This window comes from Palaemon carinicauda, chromosome 8 (genome assembly GCF_036898095.1).
Source record: "Palaemon carinicauda isolate YSFRI2023 chromosome 8, ASM3689809v2, whole genome shotgun sequence".
In the NCBI taxonomy this organism is placed as follows: domain Eukaryota; kingdom Metazoa; phylum Arthropoda; class Malacostraca; order Decapoda; family Palaemonidae; genus Palaemon; species Palaemon carinicauda.
This window is the reverse complement of record NC_090732.1, coordinates 3,690,077-3,710,076: the sequence shown is the minus strand read 5'-3', so window position 1 is coordinate 3,710,076 and position 20,000 is coordinate 3,690,077. Positions and strand designations below refer to the sequence as shown.

Sequence of the window (20,000 nt, the reverse complement as noted above, 5' to 3'; positions counted from 1 at the left end):
TGTGTGAATATATTTGTGTATGTATATGTATATATATATATATATATATATTGTTTGTTTTGTGGATCTCTCTCTCTCTCTCTCTCTCTCTCTCTCTCTCTCTATATATATATATATATCCTATTGTTAGGATTGGAGAGGTAGTATTGGTGTCATTTTAGTTGTTCATTATTTCTCTAGTAGTTTATTTATTTCCTTATTTTCTTACCTCAATGGGTTATTTTTTCCTGTTGGACCCCCTGGTCACATAGCACCCTTTTTTTCCACCTAGTATGTTCATTACTTTTTTATTAATAATTATTCCTTATTTCCTTTTCTCATTGGCCTATTTTTCCCTGTTGGAGCCCTTGGACTTATAGCATCCCTCCTTTCCAGTAAGTAGGTAGTACGTTGGCCAGGGCACCAGCCATCCGTTGAGATACTACCGCTAGAGAGTTATGGAGTCCTTTGACTGGCCAGACAGTAGGCTACTACATTGGATCCTTCTCTCTGGTTACGGTTCACTTTCCCTTTGCCTACACATACTTCGAATAGTCTGGCCTATTCTTTACAGTTTCTTCTCTGTCCTCATACACCTGACAACAATGTGATTACCAAACAATTCTTCACCCAAGGGGTTGTATACTGCACTGAAATTGTTCAGTGCCCACTTTCCTCTTTGTAAGGGTAGAAGAGACTATGTTAAGCAGCTCTCCAAAATCAAACCATTGTTCTTCAGTCTTGGATAGTGCCATAACCTCTGCACCATGGTCTTCCACTGTCTTGGGTTAGAGTTCTCTTGCTTAAGGGTACGCTCGGGCACACTATTTTATCTCATTTCTCTTCTCCTTGTTTTGTTAAAGTTTTTGTTTTTTATATAGGAAATATTTATTTTGATGTTACTGTTCTTAAGATATTTTATTTTTCCTAGTTTCCTTTCCTCACTGGGCTATTTTCCCTGTTGGACCCTTTGGGCTTATAGCATCTTGCTTTTCCAATTAGGGTTGTAGCTTAGCAAGTAATAGTAATAATAATAATAGTATGTGTATTACTTCTCTGTTTTTAACTTGAGTTGAAAACAGAACCCGGATCATCAAATTAAGAAAAAACGACATATATGACTGGCAGAAGCAAGTGATTTAGTTGAGGTTACTGTCGTATGTCATTCAAGGCAAATTTCTTAAACGATTATTTTTAAGATTATTATTACTACTAAAGTTATAACGATTATTATTATTATTATTATTATTATTATTATTATTATTAGATAAGGCCCTTTGCGTCAATAGGCGCAGGAGAGAGAGGAGAGAGAGAGAGAGAGAGAGAGAGAGAGAGAGAGAATTATTATTAAGATTATTTAATTTGCTAAAATTATTCACATTCATTTTGAAGAATTTTAATAATAATGATAATTTCAATAATAATGACTTTTGATCATTATTATAATTTTAATATCATCATCATCATTCATTCATTCATTCATTCATTCATTCATTTTGGACCCCTAATATATCTGGTACCAGTCATATAAAAAATGGCGTTCTCAAATTGCAACATTTAAGAATACTTGCTATTTCTCATCGCAGGTGTTGTAATGTTCCAAGACCATCTGTCAGCATTTTCCTCTAGTGTAAATTTATTATTCTCTGAATAACTTGAGTCGAGCAAACTCTTCATAAAATATGATCATCCTCAGATGCATAGTTAGAGCGTAATAGTCTTGGAAAAGATGAGTTTAGTCATATTTTTGCCTTATTGCAATGGAGTCTCTCTCTCTCTCTCTCTCTCTCTCTCTCTCTCTCTCTCTCTCTCTCTCATATATATATATATATATATATATATATATATATATACATATATATATATATATATATATATATATATATATATATATATATATATATATATATACACATATATATATGTATATATATATATATATATATATATATATATATATATATATATAAGTGTATAAAATACTGTTAAAAAACCCCGTGATTTTAATCGGAAATTCTCCGTAAAATTATACTGTTCTCAGCCGTATTTCCGTAAAATACAGGCTACCGTAATTTTACCATACCTTGTTAGTATATTATACGGGTTGGTGACCGTAATATCACCCCTTTATCTCAATATATCTATTTTTAAATGGGCAAGTGCCTGGCAACATTTATTCCAGGACTATTAACGTTTTTTTTACGGCAAATTTTTAACAGTGTACTGTTTTCATCATATTGAACAATATTTTTTTTTTCCTGGAAAATTGCTATCCATCAGGGAATCAAATTTGGCTTTGACTCTCCTCCGATTGACGTAAATTTGTAATATCATCATCATCTCCTTCTACGCCTTTTGACGCAAAGGGCCTCGGTTAGATTTCGCCAGTCGACTCTATCTTGAGCTTTTAAATCTAAACTTATCCATTCATCTTCTCCCACTTCACGCTTCATAGTCCTCAGCCATGTAGGCCTGGGTCTTCCAACTCCTCTCGTGCCTTGTGGAGCCCAGTTGAAAGTTTGGTGAACTAATATCTCTTCGGGAGTGCGAAGAGCATGCCCAAACTATCTCCATCTACCCCTCACCATGATCTCATCCACATATGGCATTCGAGTAATATTGTTAATATAATATAATTAAAATTTGTCGTGGATTATTCAATGTTCAAATCTTTAAAGATTCGTTAATCCAATAAATTTCTTTATTTCCTCGTTTTTCATCTCCATATTCGATGAATTTGGTCTTGAGAAATGCCATTTTTTAGATTGTTTGTCAAACGCATATGTTGTCTGTAAAACTGAAGGGAACTCGACAGGTCTGCATTCAATATATATAACGTATTTGTTCATTCCTAAAGGTTGAAATAGTTCTCTCCAAGAGCAAACATTGGGATTCCTTTCCATTTCTTCCAAGCAGTGAGTGATTTTTACAAGTGTGCTTGCAAGGAAAAGTCGAGATGTGGTTTTATTTTAGATGCTCAAATGAAAAATACCGTAACAGTCAAAATCTATATAAGTAATCAAAGACATTCGTTACTATCCTAAATTATCTAACCATAAAAATATGTAGAGAAACAAACCGTCAGTTATTTCAACAGTCTTTCTCGCTATAAACAATCAGTACACACACACTCTCTCTCTCTCTCTCTCTCTCTCTCTCTCTCTCTCTCTCTCTCTCTCTCTCTCTCTCTCTCTCTCTCTCTCTCTCTCAAAGATATGACAAACCAAAACAAAATGCAAATGTTACAAACAAACAAAAAACAATACAGTAAATCAATTCTCTCTCGTCAGTTTATTTCCTTATTTCCTTTCCTCACTGGCCCGTTTTATATATATATATATATATATATATATATATATATATATATATATATATATATATATTTATATATATATATATATATATAAATATATATATATATATATATATATATATATATATATATATATATATATATATATACAGTGAAGGTAAGATTAAGAAAAGCAAGGGGAGATGAGAAAGAGATAACCTATTACTTCGAGACTTACCATTTTAGTATTTCCCCTCATATTACCATTTCCCCTTATTTTACCATTTTCCCTCATTTTACCATTTCCCCTCATTTTACCATTTCCCCTCATTATGCCATTTCCCTCGGTTAACCATTTCCCCTTAGTTAACCCTTTCCCCTCATTTACCATTTAATTTCTTCTCATTTTACCATTCCCCTCGTTTTACCATTTCCCCCTCGTTCTACCATCTCCCCTCAGGTAACCATTACCCCTCATTTTACCATTTTCCCTCATTTTACCATTTCCCCTCATTTACCATATTCCCTCATTTTACCATTTCCCCTTATTGTACCATTTCCCCTTATTGTACCATTTCCCCTCATTTTATAATTTTACCATTTCCCCTCATTTTTACCATTTCCCCTTATTTTACCATTTTCCCTCACAGGCTGGAAATGTTTCGTAAGGTGACCAACCTGAGAGTCTTGGCATGTGGTGGCGATGGTACCGTAGGCTGGGTCCTGTCAATTTTGGATCAACTGAACTTCAACCCGCCTCCTGCAGTGGCTGTGCTCCCCCTGGGGACTGGAAATGATCTGGCCAGAGCTCTGGGATGGGGTGGAGGGTAAGTGGCCTCCTGCCATTACGGATACAACTTTTTCTAGTTTTTTTTTTCCTTAAATTTTTTTTTTCTTTTTTCATTTCAAGCTGTTTGAAATATACTGCAACTTTTGATCAAGTTTTTTTTTTCTTGAAGTTTTTTGTTTCATGTCAAGCTGTTTGAAATATACTGCAACTTTTGATCAATTTTTTTTAAGTTTTTTTTTTTTGTTTTTTTCATTTCAAGCTGTTTGAAATATACTGCAACTTTTGATAAAGTTTTTTTTGAAGTTTTTTTTTTTTCATTTCAAGCTGTTTGAAATATACTGCAACAACTTTTGTTTTATAGTTTTTTCTTCAAGTTTTTTTTCATTTCAAGCTGTTTGAAATGTACTGCAACAGGTTTTCTTCAATAGTTTTTTTTTTTAAGTTATTTTTTTTTCAACCAGTTTGGAAGGTACTGTAATTTCGTTTTCAAATAAAAAATTAGGAATGTAAAATTCTTCAAAGCCAAGAATATGGATAAGCAGCTTATTAAGAAAATTACTTGAAAAATTTTATGAATGTGTTCATTTTCCTACAAATATGTTTATATATGCATGTATAAAATGTATGTATATACTGTATATGTTTATGAGTATATATATATATATATATATATATATATATATATATATATATATGTATATATATAGATATGTGCGTATATATATATATATATATATATATACTGTATATATATATATATATATATAGATATGTGTGTGTATATATATATATATATATATGTATGTATATATATACATATATATATATATATGTATATATATATGTATATATATATATATATATAATATATGTGTGTATATATATAATATATATAGATATACAGTATATGTGTATATATATATATGTGTATATATATATATATAGATAGATAGATAGATAGATAGATAGATATATAATTTCAATCTATATGTACGATGTGTCTGAAGGTATATATGTATATATTTATAAAGGACAAAATTTACCGTTTCAAAAAGAAAGACGATCAAATACTAAAAGAGAGACGAGCAGGCGAGAGAAAAGTGAAGCATACAAGCAATATTCTGTTTTATAACCCATCATCTCAGCTTTTTTTACAACATATATAAAAGGATTTACGTCTCTCCTTCCTTTGAAAGAAAAATATATATAGGAATCGCAACCAGACGATTTATTAAATGACTGGGGATAGACGCCCTCAGGTTTGTTGACTCCGAAGGAAATCCTTACTTTGAGAGAGCCATGTCATGTGGCAGAGACGGTATCAAAATATTTTTTTTCGTGGAGTGGTTGGGAATCTTTTGTTCTGATGAATTCTTTTGTTTTCACTCGCAAAACAAAATAAACGACATCGCAGAGTACAGCTGACAGAGATTTGATCATTTTGCAAGAAATTCGTAAATATCGTTTTATATGATAAAAATGTTTATATTTAATGGGTTCTTCTTTTAGGGAATTTGCAAATTTTGGTTTATATACTAAACATTTCTTCAATTTAATGACTTCTTCTTTTATGAAGTTCACAAGAAATTTGCTATTTTCGGTTTATATACTAAACCCATTTTATTCAATGAGTTCTTCCTTCAGGGAATTCGCAAGAACATTATATTTTCCTCTTAATTCAAGACAGCGTTTAAGAACATATTTTCCTCTTAATTCAAGACAGCGTTTAAGAATATATTTTCCTCTTAATTCAAGACAGCGTTTAAGAATATATTTTCCTCTTAATTCAAAGCCGTGTTTAAAATTCTATTTTCTTCTTAATGCAAAACAGCGTTTAGAATTAATTTTACTCTTAATTCAAAACAGCGTTTAAAATGATATTTTCCTCTTAATTCAAATCAGTGTTTAAAATATTTTCCTTTTAATTCAAAACAGCATTTAAAACTACTTTTTCCTCTTAATTCAAAACTGCGTTTAAAATTATATGCTCCTCTTAATTCAAAACAGCGTTTAAAATTATATTTTCTTAATTCAAAAGTATTTAAAATTATATTTTCTTCTTAATCCAAAACAACGTTTAAAATTATATTTTCCTCTTAATTCAAAACTGCGTTTAAAATGACATTTTCCTCTTAATTCAAAACTGCGTTTAAAATTGTGTTCCTCTTAATTCAAAACTGCGTTTAAAATTACATTTTCCTCTTAATTCAAAACTACGTTTTAAATTATGTGTTCTTCTTAATTCAAAACAGCGTTTAAAATTATATTTTCTTAATTCAAAACAGTTTAAAATTATATTTTCCTCGTAATTCAAAGCAGCCTTTAAAATTACCTTTTCCTCTTAATTCAAAAGTGCGTTTAAAATTATATTCTCTTAATTCAAAAGTATTTAAATATATTTTCTTCTTAATTCAAAACAACGTTTGAAATTATATTATCCTCTTAATTCAAAACTGCGTTCAAACTTACATTTTCCTCTTGATTCAAAACCACGTTTAAAATTATATTTTCCTTTTATTTCAAAACGGCTTTTAGAATATTTTCCTCTTAATTCAAAACAGAGTTTAGGATTATACTTTTCTCTTGATTCAAAACAAAATTTAAGATTATATTTTCCTCTTAATTCAAAACAGCGCTTAAAATTATATTTTCCTCTTAATTCAAAACAGCATTTAAAAATATTTTTCCATTTAATTCAAAACAGCGTTTAAAATTATATTTTCCTTTTAAATCAAAAGTGTTTAAAATTATATATTCCCTCTTAATTGAAAACAGTTTGAAATTATATTTTCCTCTTAATTCAAAACATCGTTTAGAACTATAAGTTCCTCCTAATTCGAAACAGCATTTTAAATTATATTTTCCTGTTAATTCAAAACAGTGATTAAAATTATATCTTCTTCTTAATTCAAAACAGCGTTTAGAATTATATTTTTCTCTTAATTCAAAACAGAGTTGAAAATTATATTTTCTTCTTAATTCGAAACAGCATTTAAGATTATATGTTCCTCCTAATTCAGAACATCGTTTAAAATATTTTCCTCTTAATTCAAAACAGTTTAAAATTATCTTTTCCCCTTAATTCAAAACAGCTTTTAAGATTATCTTTCCCTCTTAATTCAAAATAGTGTCAATTCATCGCCTTTTGGGATGAAAACGTTAATATTTTGATAGAGTCCCGCCCAGACATTACCACTTGCCAGGAATGGCTGGGTGGGACTCTACCGAAATATTACCGAGAAAACTTCGTCTCGGACCTTAACCCGAAGATTAATCCTAACATTATAGGCTGAATCAATCCTTTCACATCCCCGCCCTCATATCATTCTCAGATATACGGACGAACCCATAAGCAAGATCCTGTGCAACATTGCCGACGGCGAAGTGGTGAACCTGGATCGCTGGAAACTGGACGTCGAGAAGAATGAAGACTGTGAACCTACGGAGGAAGGCAAAGACAAGTTACCTCTCAACGTTGTGAATAACTATTTCTCGTTTGGTGTGGATGCCCACATCGCCTTGGAGTTCCACGAAGCTAGAGGTGAGGAATGTAATGTTAATCCATTAGTAGAGAGAGAGAGAGAGAGAGAGAGAGAGAGAGAGAGAGAGAGAGAGAGAGAGGGAGGGCTATACGTTACATACATCAGTTCGTAGAGTTACTGTAATGCCTTTAGATTGTACAGTATACTTAAATTGTTAAGACACTTAATTTCTCTCTCTCTCTCTCTCTCTCTCTCTCTCTCTCTCTCTCTCTCTCTCTCTCTCTCTCCTGTTAAGAATAAAACCGTAATTTTAATCAGAAATTCTCCGTTAATATATACGGTTCTCAGCCGTATTTCAGTAAAATACAGGCGATCGTAATATCACTCCTTAACGTCAATATACAGTACCAGTTTTTAAAACGGTAAATGACTGGAAAAATTTATTCTAGTATTTTTAACGTTTTTAATGGCAAATTTTTAACATTAGTACACAGCAGTGATTAAATCTTCCGTTCCTATAATAGAAGCGTTTATAGTATTATTGCTTCAGTGTTTAAAAAAAAAAAAAATCTTCTTTTCATATAAAAAAAGGGTACTTAGGTATACATAGACTCCAAAACGTTTGAAAAATATTTCCTTAATTGCCGAGATATCAGTGTTTGAAAATTGTCAATTTCAAAAAAAAAAAAAAAAACATATGAAATAAGTACTTGGATATACATAGACTCCAAAACGTTTGAAAAATCTCTCCTTAAACGCAGAGATATCAGTGTTTAAAAATGGCCAATTTCAAAAAAATGAATATAAGTGAAATAAGTACTTAGATATACATAGACTCCAAAACGTTTGAATAATCTTAATTTAATCGCCGAGATATAAGGGTTTAAAAATGGCCAATTTAAAAAAAAAATCATATTAAAAAAGTTCGTAGGTATAGCCTACATAGACTCCAAAACTTTTGAAAAATCTTAATTTAATCTCCGAGGTATGTGTTTGAAAATTTTAATTATTCAAACTTTTTCCTTATGATTTTCATTTTTCCCTCTCAGCCGTTAGTTTGCGAACGCTTCAATTATTTATGCAATAAGAGTATTTTTTATTATTCTTTGATTGAAATAAAGATGAAATTATATCTTTGAGTAATGTTCATTAGTGTATATTATACTATTGCTGCTATCTGTTATAGAATTGGATATTCTAAACAGCCCTCGATATGATCTCCTTTGTGTTATTTAAAATATTAATATTAATTATTGATGCCATATGTTTTGAATACAGTTCTTATGGAATGACATCATGTATTTGGACCGTTGTTTAATTTTATAATATTGTATTTGATGTTTCTGTGTAGAATGGTCCATAAAATATCTATCTATCTTTTATTTGATGTTTCTGTGTAGAATGGTCCATAATATATTTATCTATCTTTTATTTGATGATTCTGTAGAGAATGGTCCATAAAATATCTGTTTACCTTTTATTTGATGATTCTGTAGAGAATGGTCCATAAAATATCTGTATCTTTTATTTGATGATTCTGTGGAGAATGGTCCTTAAAATATCTCTCTCTCTTTCATTTGATGATTCTGTGGAGAATAGTCAATAAAATATCTATCTACCTATCTATCTATGTTTTTCTTCTTCAAACGAACAGAGGCCAACCCCCAGAAATTCAATTCTCGTCTTCGGAACAAGATGTTTTACGGGCAAGCAGGAGGCAAGGATCTTTTACAGAGAAAATGGAAGGATCTCTCGGACAATTGCACGGTCGAGTGTGACGGGAAGGACGTCACCCCTATCCTGAAGGAACATAAAGTTCATGCCGTGGTCTTTCTCAACATTCCTAGGTGAGTCATGAGTTCTGAGGGCTGTGTGGTGTGAGTTTTAAGTCATGAATTATGAGAGCTGTCTGGTGTGAGTTTTAAGCCTTAAATTATGAAGGCTGTCAGGTGTGAGTTGTAAGTCATGAATTATGAGAGCTGTCTGGTGTGAGTTTTAAGCTTTAAATTAAGAAGGCTGTCTGGTGTGAGTTTTAAGCCTGAAATTATAAAGGCTGTCTGGTGTGAGTTTTAAGTCAAGAATTATGAGGGTTGTCTGGTGTGAGTCAAGTTAAATTATCAAGGCTATCTGGCATTAGTTTAAGTCATAAATTATTAGTTTGTCATAAATTATGAAGGCTGTCTGATGTAATTTAAGTCATGAATTGTGAAGGCTGTCTTTCACAAGTTTTAAGTAATAAATTATGATGGCTACTTTACATAAGTTTAAAGTCATAAATTATGAAGGCTGCTTTACATAAGTTTAAAGTCATAAATTATGAAGGCTGTCTGCCATAAGTTTAAAGTCATAGATTGTGAAGGCTGTCTAACATTAGTTTAAAGTCATAAATTATGAAGGCTGTCTGCCATAAGTTTAAAGTCATAGATTGTGAAGGCTGTCTGACATTAGTTTAAAGTCATAAATTATGAAGGCTGTCTGCCATAAGTTTAAAGTCATAAATTATGAAGGCTGTCTGAAGCGAGTATATGTCATGATTTATTAAAGTTGTCTGATATGAGAATAGAGTTTTCCTTTAAAGTATTAGTTTAAATTTGGTAATGAAGGAATATGGTGTAGATTTTTTTTTCAGGGAGGGGTTATGATATACGAAACCTTTTCAAATTATATTTTTTTCATATCAAATTCAAACTGAACCTTAAAAAATAACCTCATCAGGATTAAGAAAACCCCTTTTCCATAGAAAGTTGTTCTCAGGTTTATTGAACTTTAAGTATTTTTAATGTGAGCATTTTTTAAGCAACAAGATTTCTCGTGACAAGTTGTTCATTGCCAAAGTTCTGCTTTCTCTGGAAGCTATTGAAGCAATTGACTATAAATTAGCATTTGCTCTTCATAATTCCCTTTTCTCAAGATTTGTTTATTGACTTGAATTAGATTTTGATATCAACATCATGATCATCATCATCATCATCATCATCTCCTCCTACCCTATTAACGCAAAGGGCCTCAATTAGATTTCGCTATTCGTCTCTATCTTGAGCTTTTAAATCAAAATTTTATGATATTCTCTTTATTATTTATGACGGTATGAGTATGGGCTAGTAGCTTTTAGATCGATATTTTATCTTTACGTAATTTAAATCATAATTTATCCCGTTTATTCTACTTTGATGAACCTTTTTTCATACTTTTTTAAAGAATTTATTTTGGTAACCCCTATATTTTACCCTAAGATCATATTTTGTATTTCAGTTCGACATGTTTTTTCATAATCTTCACTTTTATGAGCTATTTTAGTTATTTTCCTTCGTAACCTTATATTTTACCCTGATAAGATCATATTTTATATTTCAGTTTGACATTATTTTCATGACTTGCAATTTATGAGCTATTTTCCTTCATACATTTAATAGTGATAAGCTCTTTCTCCTGTGTTATGTCTTAATAAGTTCTTTATTTTATACCTTTTACTGAGGTAATTTCTTCGCTTATCACTTACATAAGCTCTTTATTTACATCGTTCATTTCACTTCCAAAAGCTCTCTTTTCTTAATCAATCATTTCACTTCCAGAAGTTCTCTTTTCTTAATCGTTCATTTCACTTCCAGAAGCTCTCTTTTCTTAATCAATCATTTCACTTCCAGAAGCTCTCTTTTCTTAATCAATCATTTCACTTCCAGAAGTTCTCTTTTCTTAATCAATCATTTCACTTCCAGAAGTTCTCTTTTCTTAATCGTTCATTTCACTTCCAGAAGCTCTCTTTTCTTAATCAATCATTTCACTTCCAGAAGCTCTCTTTTCTTAATCGTTCATTTCACTCATAAAAGCTCTTTTTTTTAATCGTTCATTTCACTTCCATAGGCTCTCTTTTTTTAATTGTTCATTTCATTTCCAGAAGCTCTAATATTTTAATTGTTCATTTCACTTCCAGAAGCCCTTTTTAATCGTTCGTTTTACTTTTAATAACTCTATTTTTAATCGTTCATTTCACTTCTAGAAGCTCTCTGTTTTTAATCGTGCATTTCTTTTCTAGAGGCTCTCTTTTTTTTAATTGTTCATTTCATTTCCAGAACCTCTATTATTTTAATTGTTCATTCCACTTCCAGAAGCCCTTTTTTAATCGTTCATTTCACTTTTAGAAGCCCTTTTTTTTAATCGTTCATTTCACTTCCTGAATCTCTCTTTTTTTTTTTAATCGTTCATTTCACTCACAGAAGCTCTTTTTTTTTTAATCGTTCATTTTACTTCCAGAAGCACTTTCTTTATTCGCCATTTATTTCAAGATATTCATTTTAATCTTGCACTTAACTTAAACCTCCACCTTTTCCAGTTACGGGTCTGGAACGCATCCCTGGAACCGAAGCACTGGAGTCGAACAGCATACGGATGATGGCGTTATAGAAGTGGTCGGCCTTACTACCTACCAGATGGTAAGTTCTTGTCGAGGATTGTAATAATAAGAATGGTAATAGAGTTCTCGTGCTCGAGGGTACATTCGGGTTTACTATTCTATCTTATTTCTCTTCCTGTTGGTTTTTTCTAAGTTTTTATAGTTTATGTATGAAGGATTTATTTTAATGTTGTTACGTTTCTTAAAGTATTTTATTTTAATTGTTCATTGCTTCTCTTGTAGTTTATTTATTTCCTTGATTTCTTTCCTCACCGGGCTATTTTTCCCTGTTGGAGGCCGTTGGCTTATAGCATCTTGCTTTTCCAAGTAGGGGTTTGTTTAGCTAATAATAATAATAATAATAATAATAATAATAATAATAATAATAATTACCAAAAAAAAAAAGCTCTGTGAGAGCAGACCTCCGACATAGCAGATTATTTTCGAAACCAGCTTGCCTTTCCCAGAATCAATTTAGACTGCAGGCGTATCTGAAGTCTGTGTGACAACTATGTGCGAACTTGGGGTTAAAGTCAGGGTTAATTCGGTCGATCTTTTGCCTGACCTTGACCTTTGACCTAAGACTTTCAAAATTGAATCCCTTCCACGTCTCTACATAATTAATCCCTGAAAGTTTCCCTACCCTATGAGTAAAATTGTGGCCAGGAAGTTATTCCCAAACAGACAAAAGGACAAACTAGGTTGAAAACATACCTCTTCCACATCTTATTGAATGTTTTAGTTTTGTCTCTGGGGTAGACCGTAGTTCTTAGTTATGGAATGGATTAAACGTTGAACTTAGAGTGAAGTAATCAAATTCGAAGAACAAAATGTTGAACATTGGAAAGGCAAACATGGGGGAAAGGCTGTTAATACATAATATAGAAAGGGGTTTAAGTCAAGAAAAGTGAAGGGCTGCATAATTCATTCCCTTAAGGGTGCTTCTGTAATGAATTCAAATGCGTGAATTAGTTACTTGATGAAAGTCTTGTTAATGTGATTGTACAGTTGAGTGGGTTTATGCTCCCTCAAATCCACTTTCAACCATTATTATTATTATTATTATTATTATTATTATTATTATTAGAAGCCTATGGAGTAAATTTCACAGTACTTTTATTGGTAAAAGGATACGAAGATACTGAAATTATTATTATTATTATTATTATTATTATTATTATTATTATTATTATTATTATTATTATAGAACGCTATAGAATGAATTTTACAGCTTTTTTATTGGTAAAAGGTGATATACAAAGATACTGAAATTATTATTATTATTATTATTATTATTATTATTATTATTATTATTATTATTATTAGAAGCCTATGGAGTAAATTTCACAGTACTTTTATTGGTAAAAGGATACGAAGATACTGAAATTCTTATTATTATTATTATTATTATTATTATTATTATTATTATTATTATTATTATAGAAGGCTATAGAATGAATTTTACAGCTTTTTTATTGGTAAAAGGTGATATACAAAGATACTGAAATTATTATTATTATTATTATTATTATTATTATTATTATTATTATTATTATTATTATTATTAGAAGCCTATGGAGTAAATTTCACAGTACTTTTATTGGTAAGACGTGATGTACGAAGATACTGAAATTATTATTATTATTATTATTATTATTATTATTATTATTATTATTATTATTATTATTATTATTATTACTTGCTGAGCTACAACCCTATTTGTAAAAGAAGGATGCTATACGCCCAAGTCCTCCAACAGAGAAAAAAAAAAAACCTTGTGGGAAAGTAAATATGGATATAAATAAAATGCTAGAGAAGTAATTAACAGTGATGATAATAATAATAATAATAATAATAATAATAATACAATTAAAGAAATCCCTCTTATCAATCCGAGATCATTTAATAATTACGCTTTTGAAAATGTCTAATAATTCCACTTTTGTAAATATCTAATAATTCTGCTTTTGGCTTTGTTTGATAATTCCACTTTTGTCTTTGTCTAATAATGCCACTTTTTCCTTTGTCTAATAATTCCCTTTTTGTCTTTGTCTAATGATTCCATTTCTGTCTAATAATTCCACTTTTGTCTTTGTCTAGTAGTTCCCCTTTTGTCTGTGTCTAATAATTCCACTTTCGTCTTTGTCTAATAATTCCACTTTTGTCCTTGATAATTCCACTTTTGCCTTTGTCTAATAATTCCACTTTGTCTAATCCGTCCACATTTGTCTTTGTCTAATCATTCCACTTTTGTCTTTGTCTAATAATTTTACTTTTGTCTTTGTCTAATAATTCCACTTTCGTCTTTGTCTAATAATTCCACTTTTGTCCTTGATAATTCCACTTTTGCCTTCGTCTAATAATTCCACTTTGATCTTTAATAATTCCACTTTTGTCTTTGTTCAATAATTCCACTTGTCTTTGTCTAACAATTCCACTTTTGTCTTTAATAATTCCGCTTTTGTCTGTCTAATCCTTCCACTTTTGTCTTTGTCTAATCATTCCACTTTTGTCTTTGTCTAATAATTCCACTTTTGACTTTAATAATTCCACTTTGTCTTTGTCTAATGAGTCTACTTTAGTCTTTAATAATTCCACTTTTGTCTTTGTCTAATAATTCCACTTTTGACTTTAATAATACCACTTTTGTCTTTGTCTAATGATTCTACTTTAGTCTTTGATAATTCCACTTTTGTCTTTGTCTAATTATTCCACTTTTGTCTTTAATAATTCCACCTTTGTCTTTGTCTAATAATTCCACTTCTGTCTTTGTCTAACCATTCCACTTTTGTCTTTGTCTAATCATTCCACTTATGTCTTTGTCTAACCATTCCACTTTTGTGTTTGTCTAATCATTCCACTTATGTCTGTCTAATCATTTCGATTTTGTCTTTGTCTAATCATTCCACTTTTGTCTTTGTCTAATCATTCCACCTCTGTCTTTATCTCTACACAGCCTTTGTTACAAGCGGGCGGTCACGGGTCCACCATCTGTCAGTGCAAGACAGCCAAGATCGTGACTAAGAAGACCATTCCAATGCAAGTGGACGGCGAAGCTTGTCGACTAAATCCAAGCATTATCCAGCTCACCCATCTCAACAAGGCATCTATGGTCACCAAAAAGAAGGCCAAGTCTATCCCGTAAGTTTGAAGGTTTTTATGAAGTTTTAAATTCCGCTCGTGAATGACAGAGGCAAGGGACAGTGACATTGCCCTATCGAGTAGGACAATGCCCTAGAGACTGACCATATACACGTATGATAAGCGTCCCCATCCCCCTCTCCATCCAAGCTAGGACAAAGGAGGGCCAGCCAATGGCTGCTGATGACTCAGCAGATAGATCTATATGCTCCCCCAAATCCCCTATCCTTAGCTTACAAGGTTGGTGAGGATGCAACGACCAAATTAACTAACTAGTTTAAGCTGGACTAGAACCCCAGTCTGGCGTTTACCAGTCAAGGACTTTACCACATCGGCCACCACAATTTTGATTTCACATCTGTATATATGACAAAATACTCTCTGTCCGTTACTCAAGATGACTAGGATATAAAAAAAATAAATCATGAAAATAGTTTTTTAAAAAACACAAAAATTTAGAGGAGAGACTTTCATTGGTCTGAGAGTGAAGTCACTGTAGTTTACACATTTCTCCATGATTTAATACTTGAATTCAAGTATCATGCTGAAAGTTAAATATATATATATATATATATATATATATATATATATATATATATATATATATATATATATATATATATATATATATATATCCTCGAGTTACTCAACACTTAAAAATTTGCCATAAAAAAAAAACTAAAAATCCTGGAATATATGTTATCAAGTATTTACCATTTCAAAAACGGATATATTGACGTAAAGGACTGGTATTACGGTCACCGACCTGTAAAAGATGATAAGAAAGTAGAGTAAAAATTACGGTCGCTTATATTTTACTGAAATACGACTGAGAGCATTATACTTTTTAACGGAGAATTCCCAATTAAAATTTACTTTTTTTTTTTTGTAAGCATGTCATATCAAATATGCAATTGATCACACCCAAACGTTTGTATGTGTATTTTTTTACGCGAAATAAAACACTTTATCCTTGCAGTCCAGTTTAAACCACGCTATAATCAATAAAAGACAGGTTTTTCTAGATTGCAAATCGCTTTAAAATAAATATTTCACCCAGATTTTTGTGACAAATAAACATACACTGTTAAAAAAAACCGTAATTTTAATCGGAAATTCCCCGTAAAAAAAAAAAAAAAAAAAAAAAAAACCGTAATTTTAATCGGAAATTCCCCGTTAAAAAATGTACAGTTCTTAGCCGTATTTCAGTAAAATACAGGCGACCGTAGTTTTTATATTGGTTATTATATTTAACGGATTGGTAACCCTAGTATTCCTCCTACACGTCAAAATATCAATTTTTAAAACGGTAAATGCCTGGCAACATTTATTCCAGGATTTTTACCGGATTTTTTTTTTACGTCGCATTTCAACAGTGTACCGTACTCCGTCCTAATCCGTATCAAATATCGTTGTTTCTGTATGTGTAACAATCGAGTGTTTTATGACTAGTCAACTTACATTGTGCCGACAATAGTATAGTAAAGTGTATTTCATCTAACGGACACGTGGGAATAAGTTCAATTAATTGTTCAACTTGTGAACAATAACATTTTCAACTACTTTCGCTGAACAATAACAAGAATCTAGACCTTTGACATTCAGAGGTCTTTTATTATTCGTTTTACATCAAAGGGGACGGATTTCTTCCAACTTGCATGGGACTGGGGTGTGTGTGTATATATATATATATATATATATATATATATATATATTTATATATATTTATATATGTATATATATATATATATACAGTAAATATATATATATATATATATATATATATATATATATATATATATATATATATATTACCCTAAAGATTCCCTATTTAAAAATCTTTTTTATTGTATAATGGAACAATTTTCACTAATACCTAGTTAGGCAACGTATTTCATAAGAAGATCCTAGACTAATACCCATTTCCAATTCCTTTCCAGGACGCAGCACTTAGAACAGCTTCGTTTGCAAGTCTCGAGGATCACCATGTTCGACTACGAGCAGCACCATTACGACAAAGAGAAGTTACGCAGTGCTTCCTTCCCTATGGGTCTTATTATGATAGACCAAGACGCCGACCTGGAACAGGTAAGCGATAAATGTTTGATCTTGAGACAGGGGAGAAATAACTATAGCAGTAGGGTCTTGGGACAGGTGAGCAATAACTGTAACAGTTAGGTCTTAGGACTGGTAAGTAATAACTGTACCGGTTAGCTCTTAGGAAAGGTGAACAATAACTGTACCAGTTAGCTTTGGGGCAGGTGAACAATAATTGTAGCAGTTAGGTCCTGGGACAGGTGAGCAATAACTGTAGAAGTTAGGTGTTGGGGCAGCTGAGCAATAACTGTAGAAGTTATGGGTTGGGGCAGCTGAGCAATAACTGTAGTAGTTAGGTCTTGGGAAAGGTAAGCACTAACTGTAGCAGTTAGGTCATTGGACAGGTGAACAATAATTGTAGCAGTTAGGTCCTGGACAGGTGAGCAATAACTGTAGAAGTTAGGTCTTGGGACAGGTGAACAATGACTGTAGCAGTTAGGTCTTGGGACAGGTGAGCAATAAATATAACAGTTAGGTTTTAGAGTATTGAGAAAGAACTGTATTAGTTGGGTCTTAGGACAGATGAGCAATGACTGTAGCAGTTAGATCTTGGGACAGGTGAGGAAGAACTGGATCAGTTCGGTCTTAGGACAGATGAGCAATAACTAGTGCAGTTAGGTCTTGGGACAGGTGATCAATAACTGTAGCAGTTAGGTCTTAGAACAGATGAGCAATAACTTTAGCAATTAGTTCCTAGGAAAGGTGAACAATAACTGTACCTGTTAGCTCTTGGGACAGGTGAATAATTGTAACAGTTAGGTCTTGGGACAGGTGAGCAATAACTGTAGAAGTTATGTCTTGGGAACAGGTGAGCAATAACTGTAGCAGTTAGGTCTTGGGAAAAGTGAGCAAAAATTGTAGCAGTTAGGTCTTAGGACAGGTGAGTAATAACGAAGAAGGATTTCGCGTGTAAAATGGAGCTTTTTGATTATTAATTGATTTATAATCCTAACCCGTTGCCGTTTACTCGGGAATAGACCGAAGTTGTACACCGAAATAGAAATCTAATATGACTAGTCTCAGTCTCTAGAACATAAGCTAGTGATAACTCAAAGAGCTATGGATTATTATTATTATTTGCTAAGCTACAACCCTAGTTGGAAAAGTAGAATGCTATAAGCCCAGGGCTCCAACAGGGAAAATAACCCGGTGAGGAAAGGAAACAAGGAAAAATAAAATATTTTAAGAGTAACAACATTAAAATAAATATCTCCTATATAAACTAGAAAAACTTAACAAAACAAGAGGACGAGAAATAAAATAGAATAGTGTGCCCGAGTGTACCCTCAAGCAAGATAACTCTAACCCAAGAGACTGTGGAAGACCATGGTACAGAGGCTATGGCACTACCCAAGACTAGAGAACAATGGTTTAATTTCAGAGTGTCCTTCTCCTAGAAGAGCTGCTTGCCATAATGATGGGAATATCACGAAGAGACAGAAAAAGAGCAATATGGATACGAGAGCAAACTAAAGTAGAAGATATTCTAACAGCATGTAAGAAAAAGAAATGGACGTAGGCATGATATATAATGAGAATGGCTGATAATAGATGGACATTAAGATTAACAGAATGGGTCCATAGAGATTGCAAAAGAAGCATGGGAAGGAAGAGAAGACGATGGATTGACGTTTGGAATACAGTATTTTATTTTGATCTGTTTATTTTTCTCTTGTAGTTTATTTGTTTCCTTGTTTCCTTTCCTCGCTGGGTAATTTGTCCCTGTTGAAGCCCCTGGGCTTATAGTATCTTGCTTTTCCAAATAAGGTTATAGCCTAGCATGTAATGATGATGATAACAGAAAGTTTGCGAATGTGGACTGGCAAAGAAAGACCACAAACAGACGCAAGTGGAAGGACATGTCTGAGGCCTTTGTCCTGCAGTGGATTAGTTACGGCTAATAATGAAATATATATATATATATATATGTGTGTGTGTGTGTGTGTGTGTGTATATATATATGTTTATATATGTGTGTTTATATATATATGTATATATATGTATGTATATATATATATATATATATATATATATATATATATATATATAAACCGAAGCTTTGAATTACCAAGTATGTTTTGATGGTGTTAAGTATAGTATTACTCATTCTCTTAATTTCATTTTTCATATTGACTGTAATTTATTGCATGACTTCTTAAACCAGCAAATGTTTTTATGTTGAACATGCCGACATGAGTATTTCAATTGTTTAAATATGAAATATCTGTTTTTATGTTGTTAATGTTTTTTTAAATATTTTATTTCAGTTGTTCATTACTGATATCGTTTATTTATTTCCTTATTTCCTTTCCTCACTGGGTTATTTTTACGTGTTGGAGCCATTGGGCTTATAGCATCATGCTTTTCCAAATAGTGTTGTAGCTTAGGTAGTAATAATAATAATATTAATACTCCAGAAAGTAAAGAATGTCTTTCCTCGCTGTATATACAACGACAATTTAGAAAAAAGTTCAGACTTGATATATTACTTGGGCCGAAGTAACTTTGGAGCTTCAAGAAGTGGAAAAAACCATTACTTCCCTTTGCAACAGATGTAGGAGCGTTGAACCAGAGTTAATGGTGACAAAGCATTCCTATTGGAACAGCTGGGGAACTCTATTGAGTTGCGTTTCACTTTTTTATGTTAAATTGTTTTTCTTTACCTGACTGCAGATTTGTGTATTTTGTGTATTGGTTGATTTCATCTTGTATAAATGTGTCCTTGAGAATATTTGATTGTATTTGAAATATTTGTATTATTATTTAAGACATCCGTGAGCACTGAGCTTATATTTTTGGACATGATTAAGCGTCAGTGGACAGTGCAAA

The 20,000-nt window shown here is 31.7% G+C and overlaps 1 protein-coding gene across 1 annotated transcript in view; it reads left to right on the top strand.

Annotated features, from left to right (window-relative positions):
* The window catches only part of rdgA (retinal degeneration A), a 390,177-nt gene that overhangs the window by 320,151 nt on the left and 50,026 nt on the right, over positions 1 to 20,000 (top strand). The window contains 6 exon segments of the mRNA XM_068377671.1: positions 3,922 to 4,098; positions 7,394 to 7,602; positions 9,198 to 9,390; positions 11,874 to 11,973; positions 14,890 to 15,074; positions 17,015 to 17,162. Of these exon segments, the coding sequence (XP_068233772.1) occupies positions 3,922 to 4,098; positions 7,394 to 7,602; positions 9,198 to 9,390; positions 11,874 to 11,973; positions 14,890 to 15,074; positions 17,015 to 17,162 (1,012 nt within the window).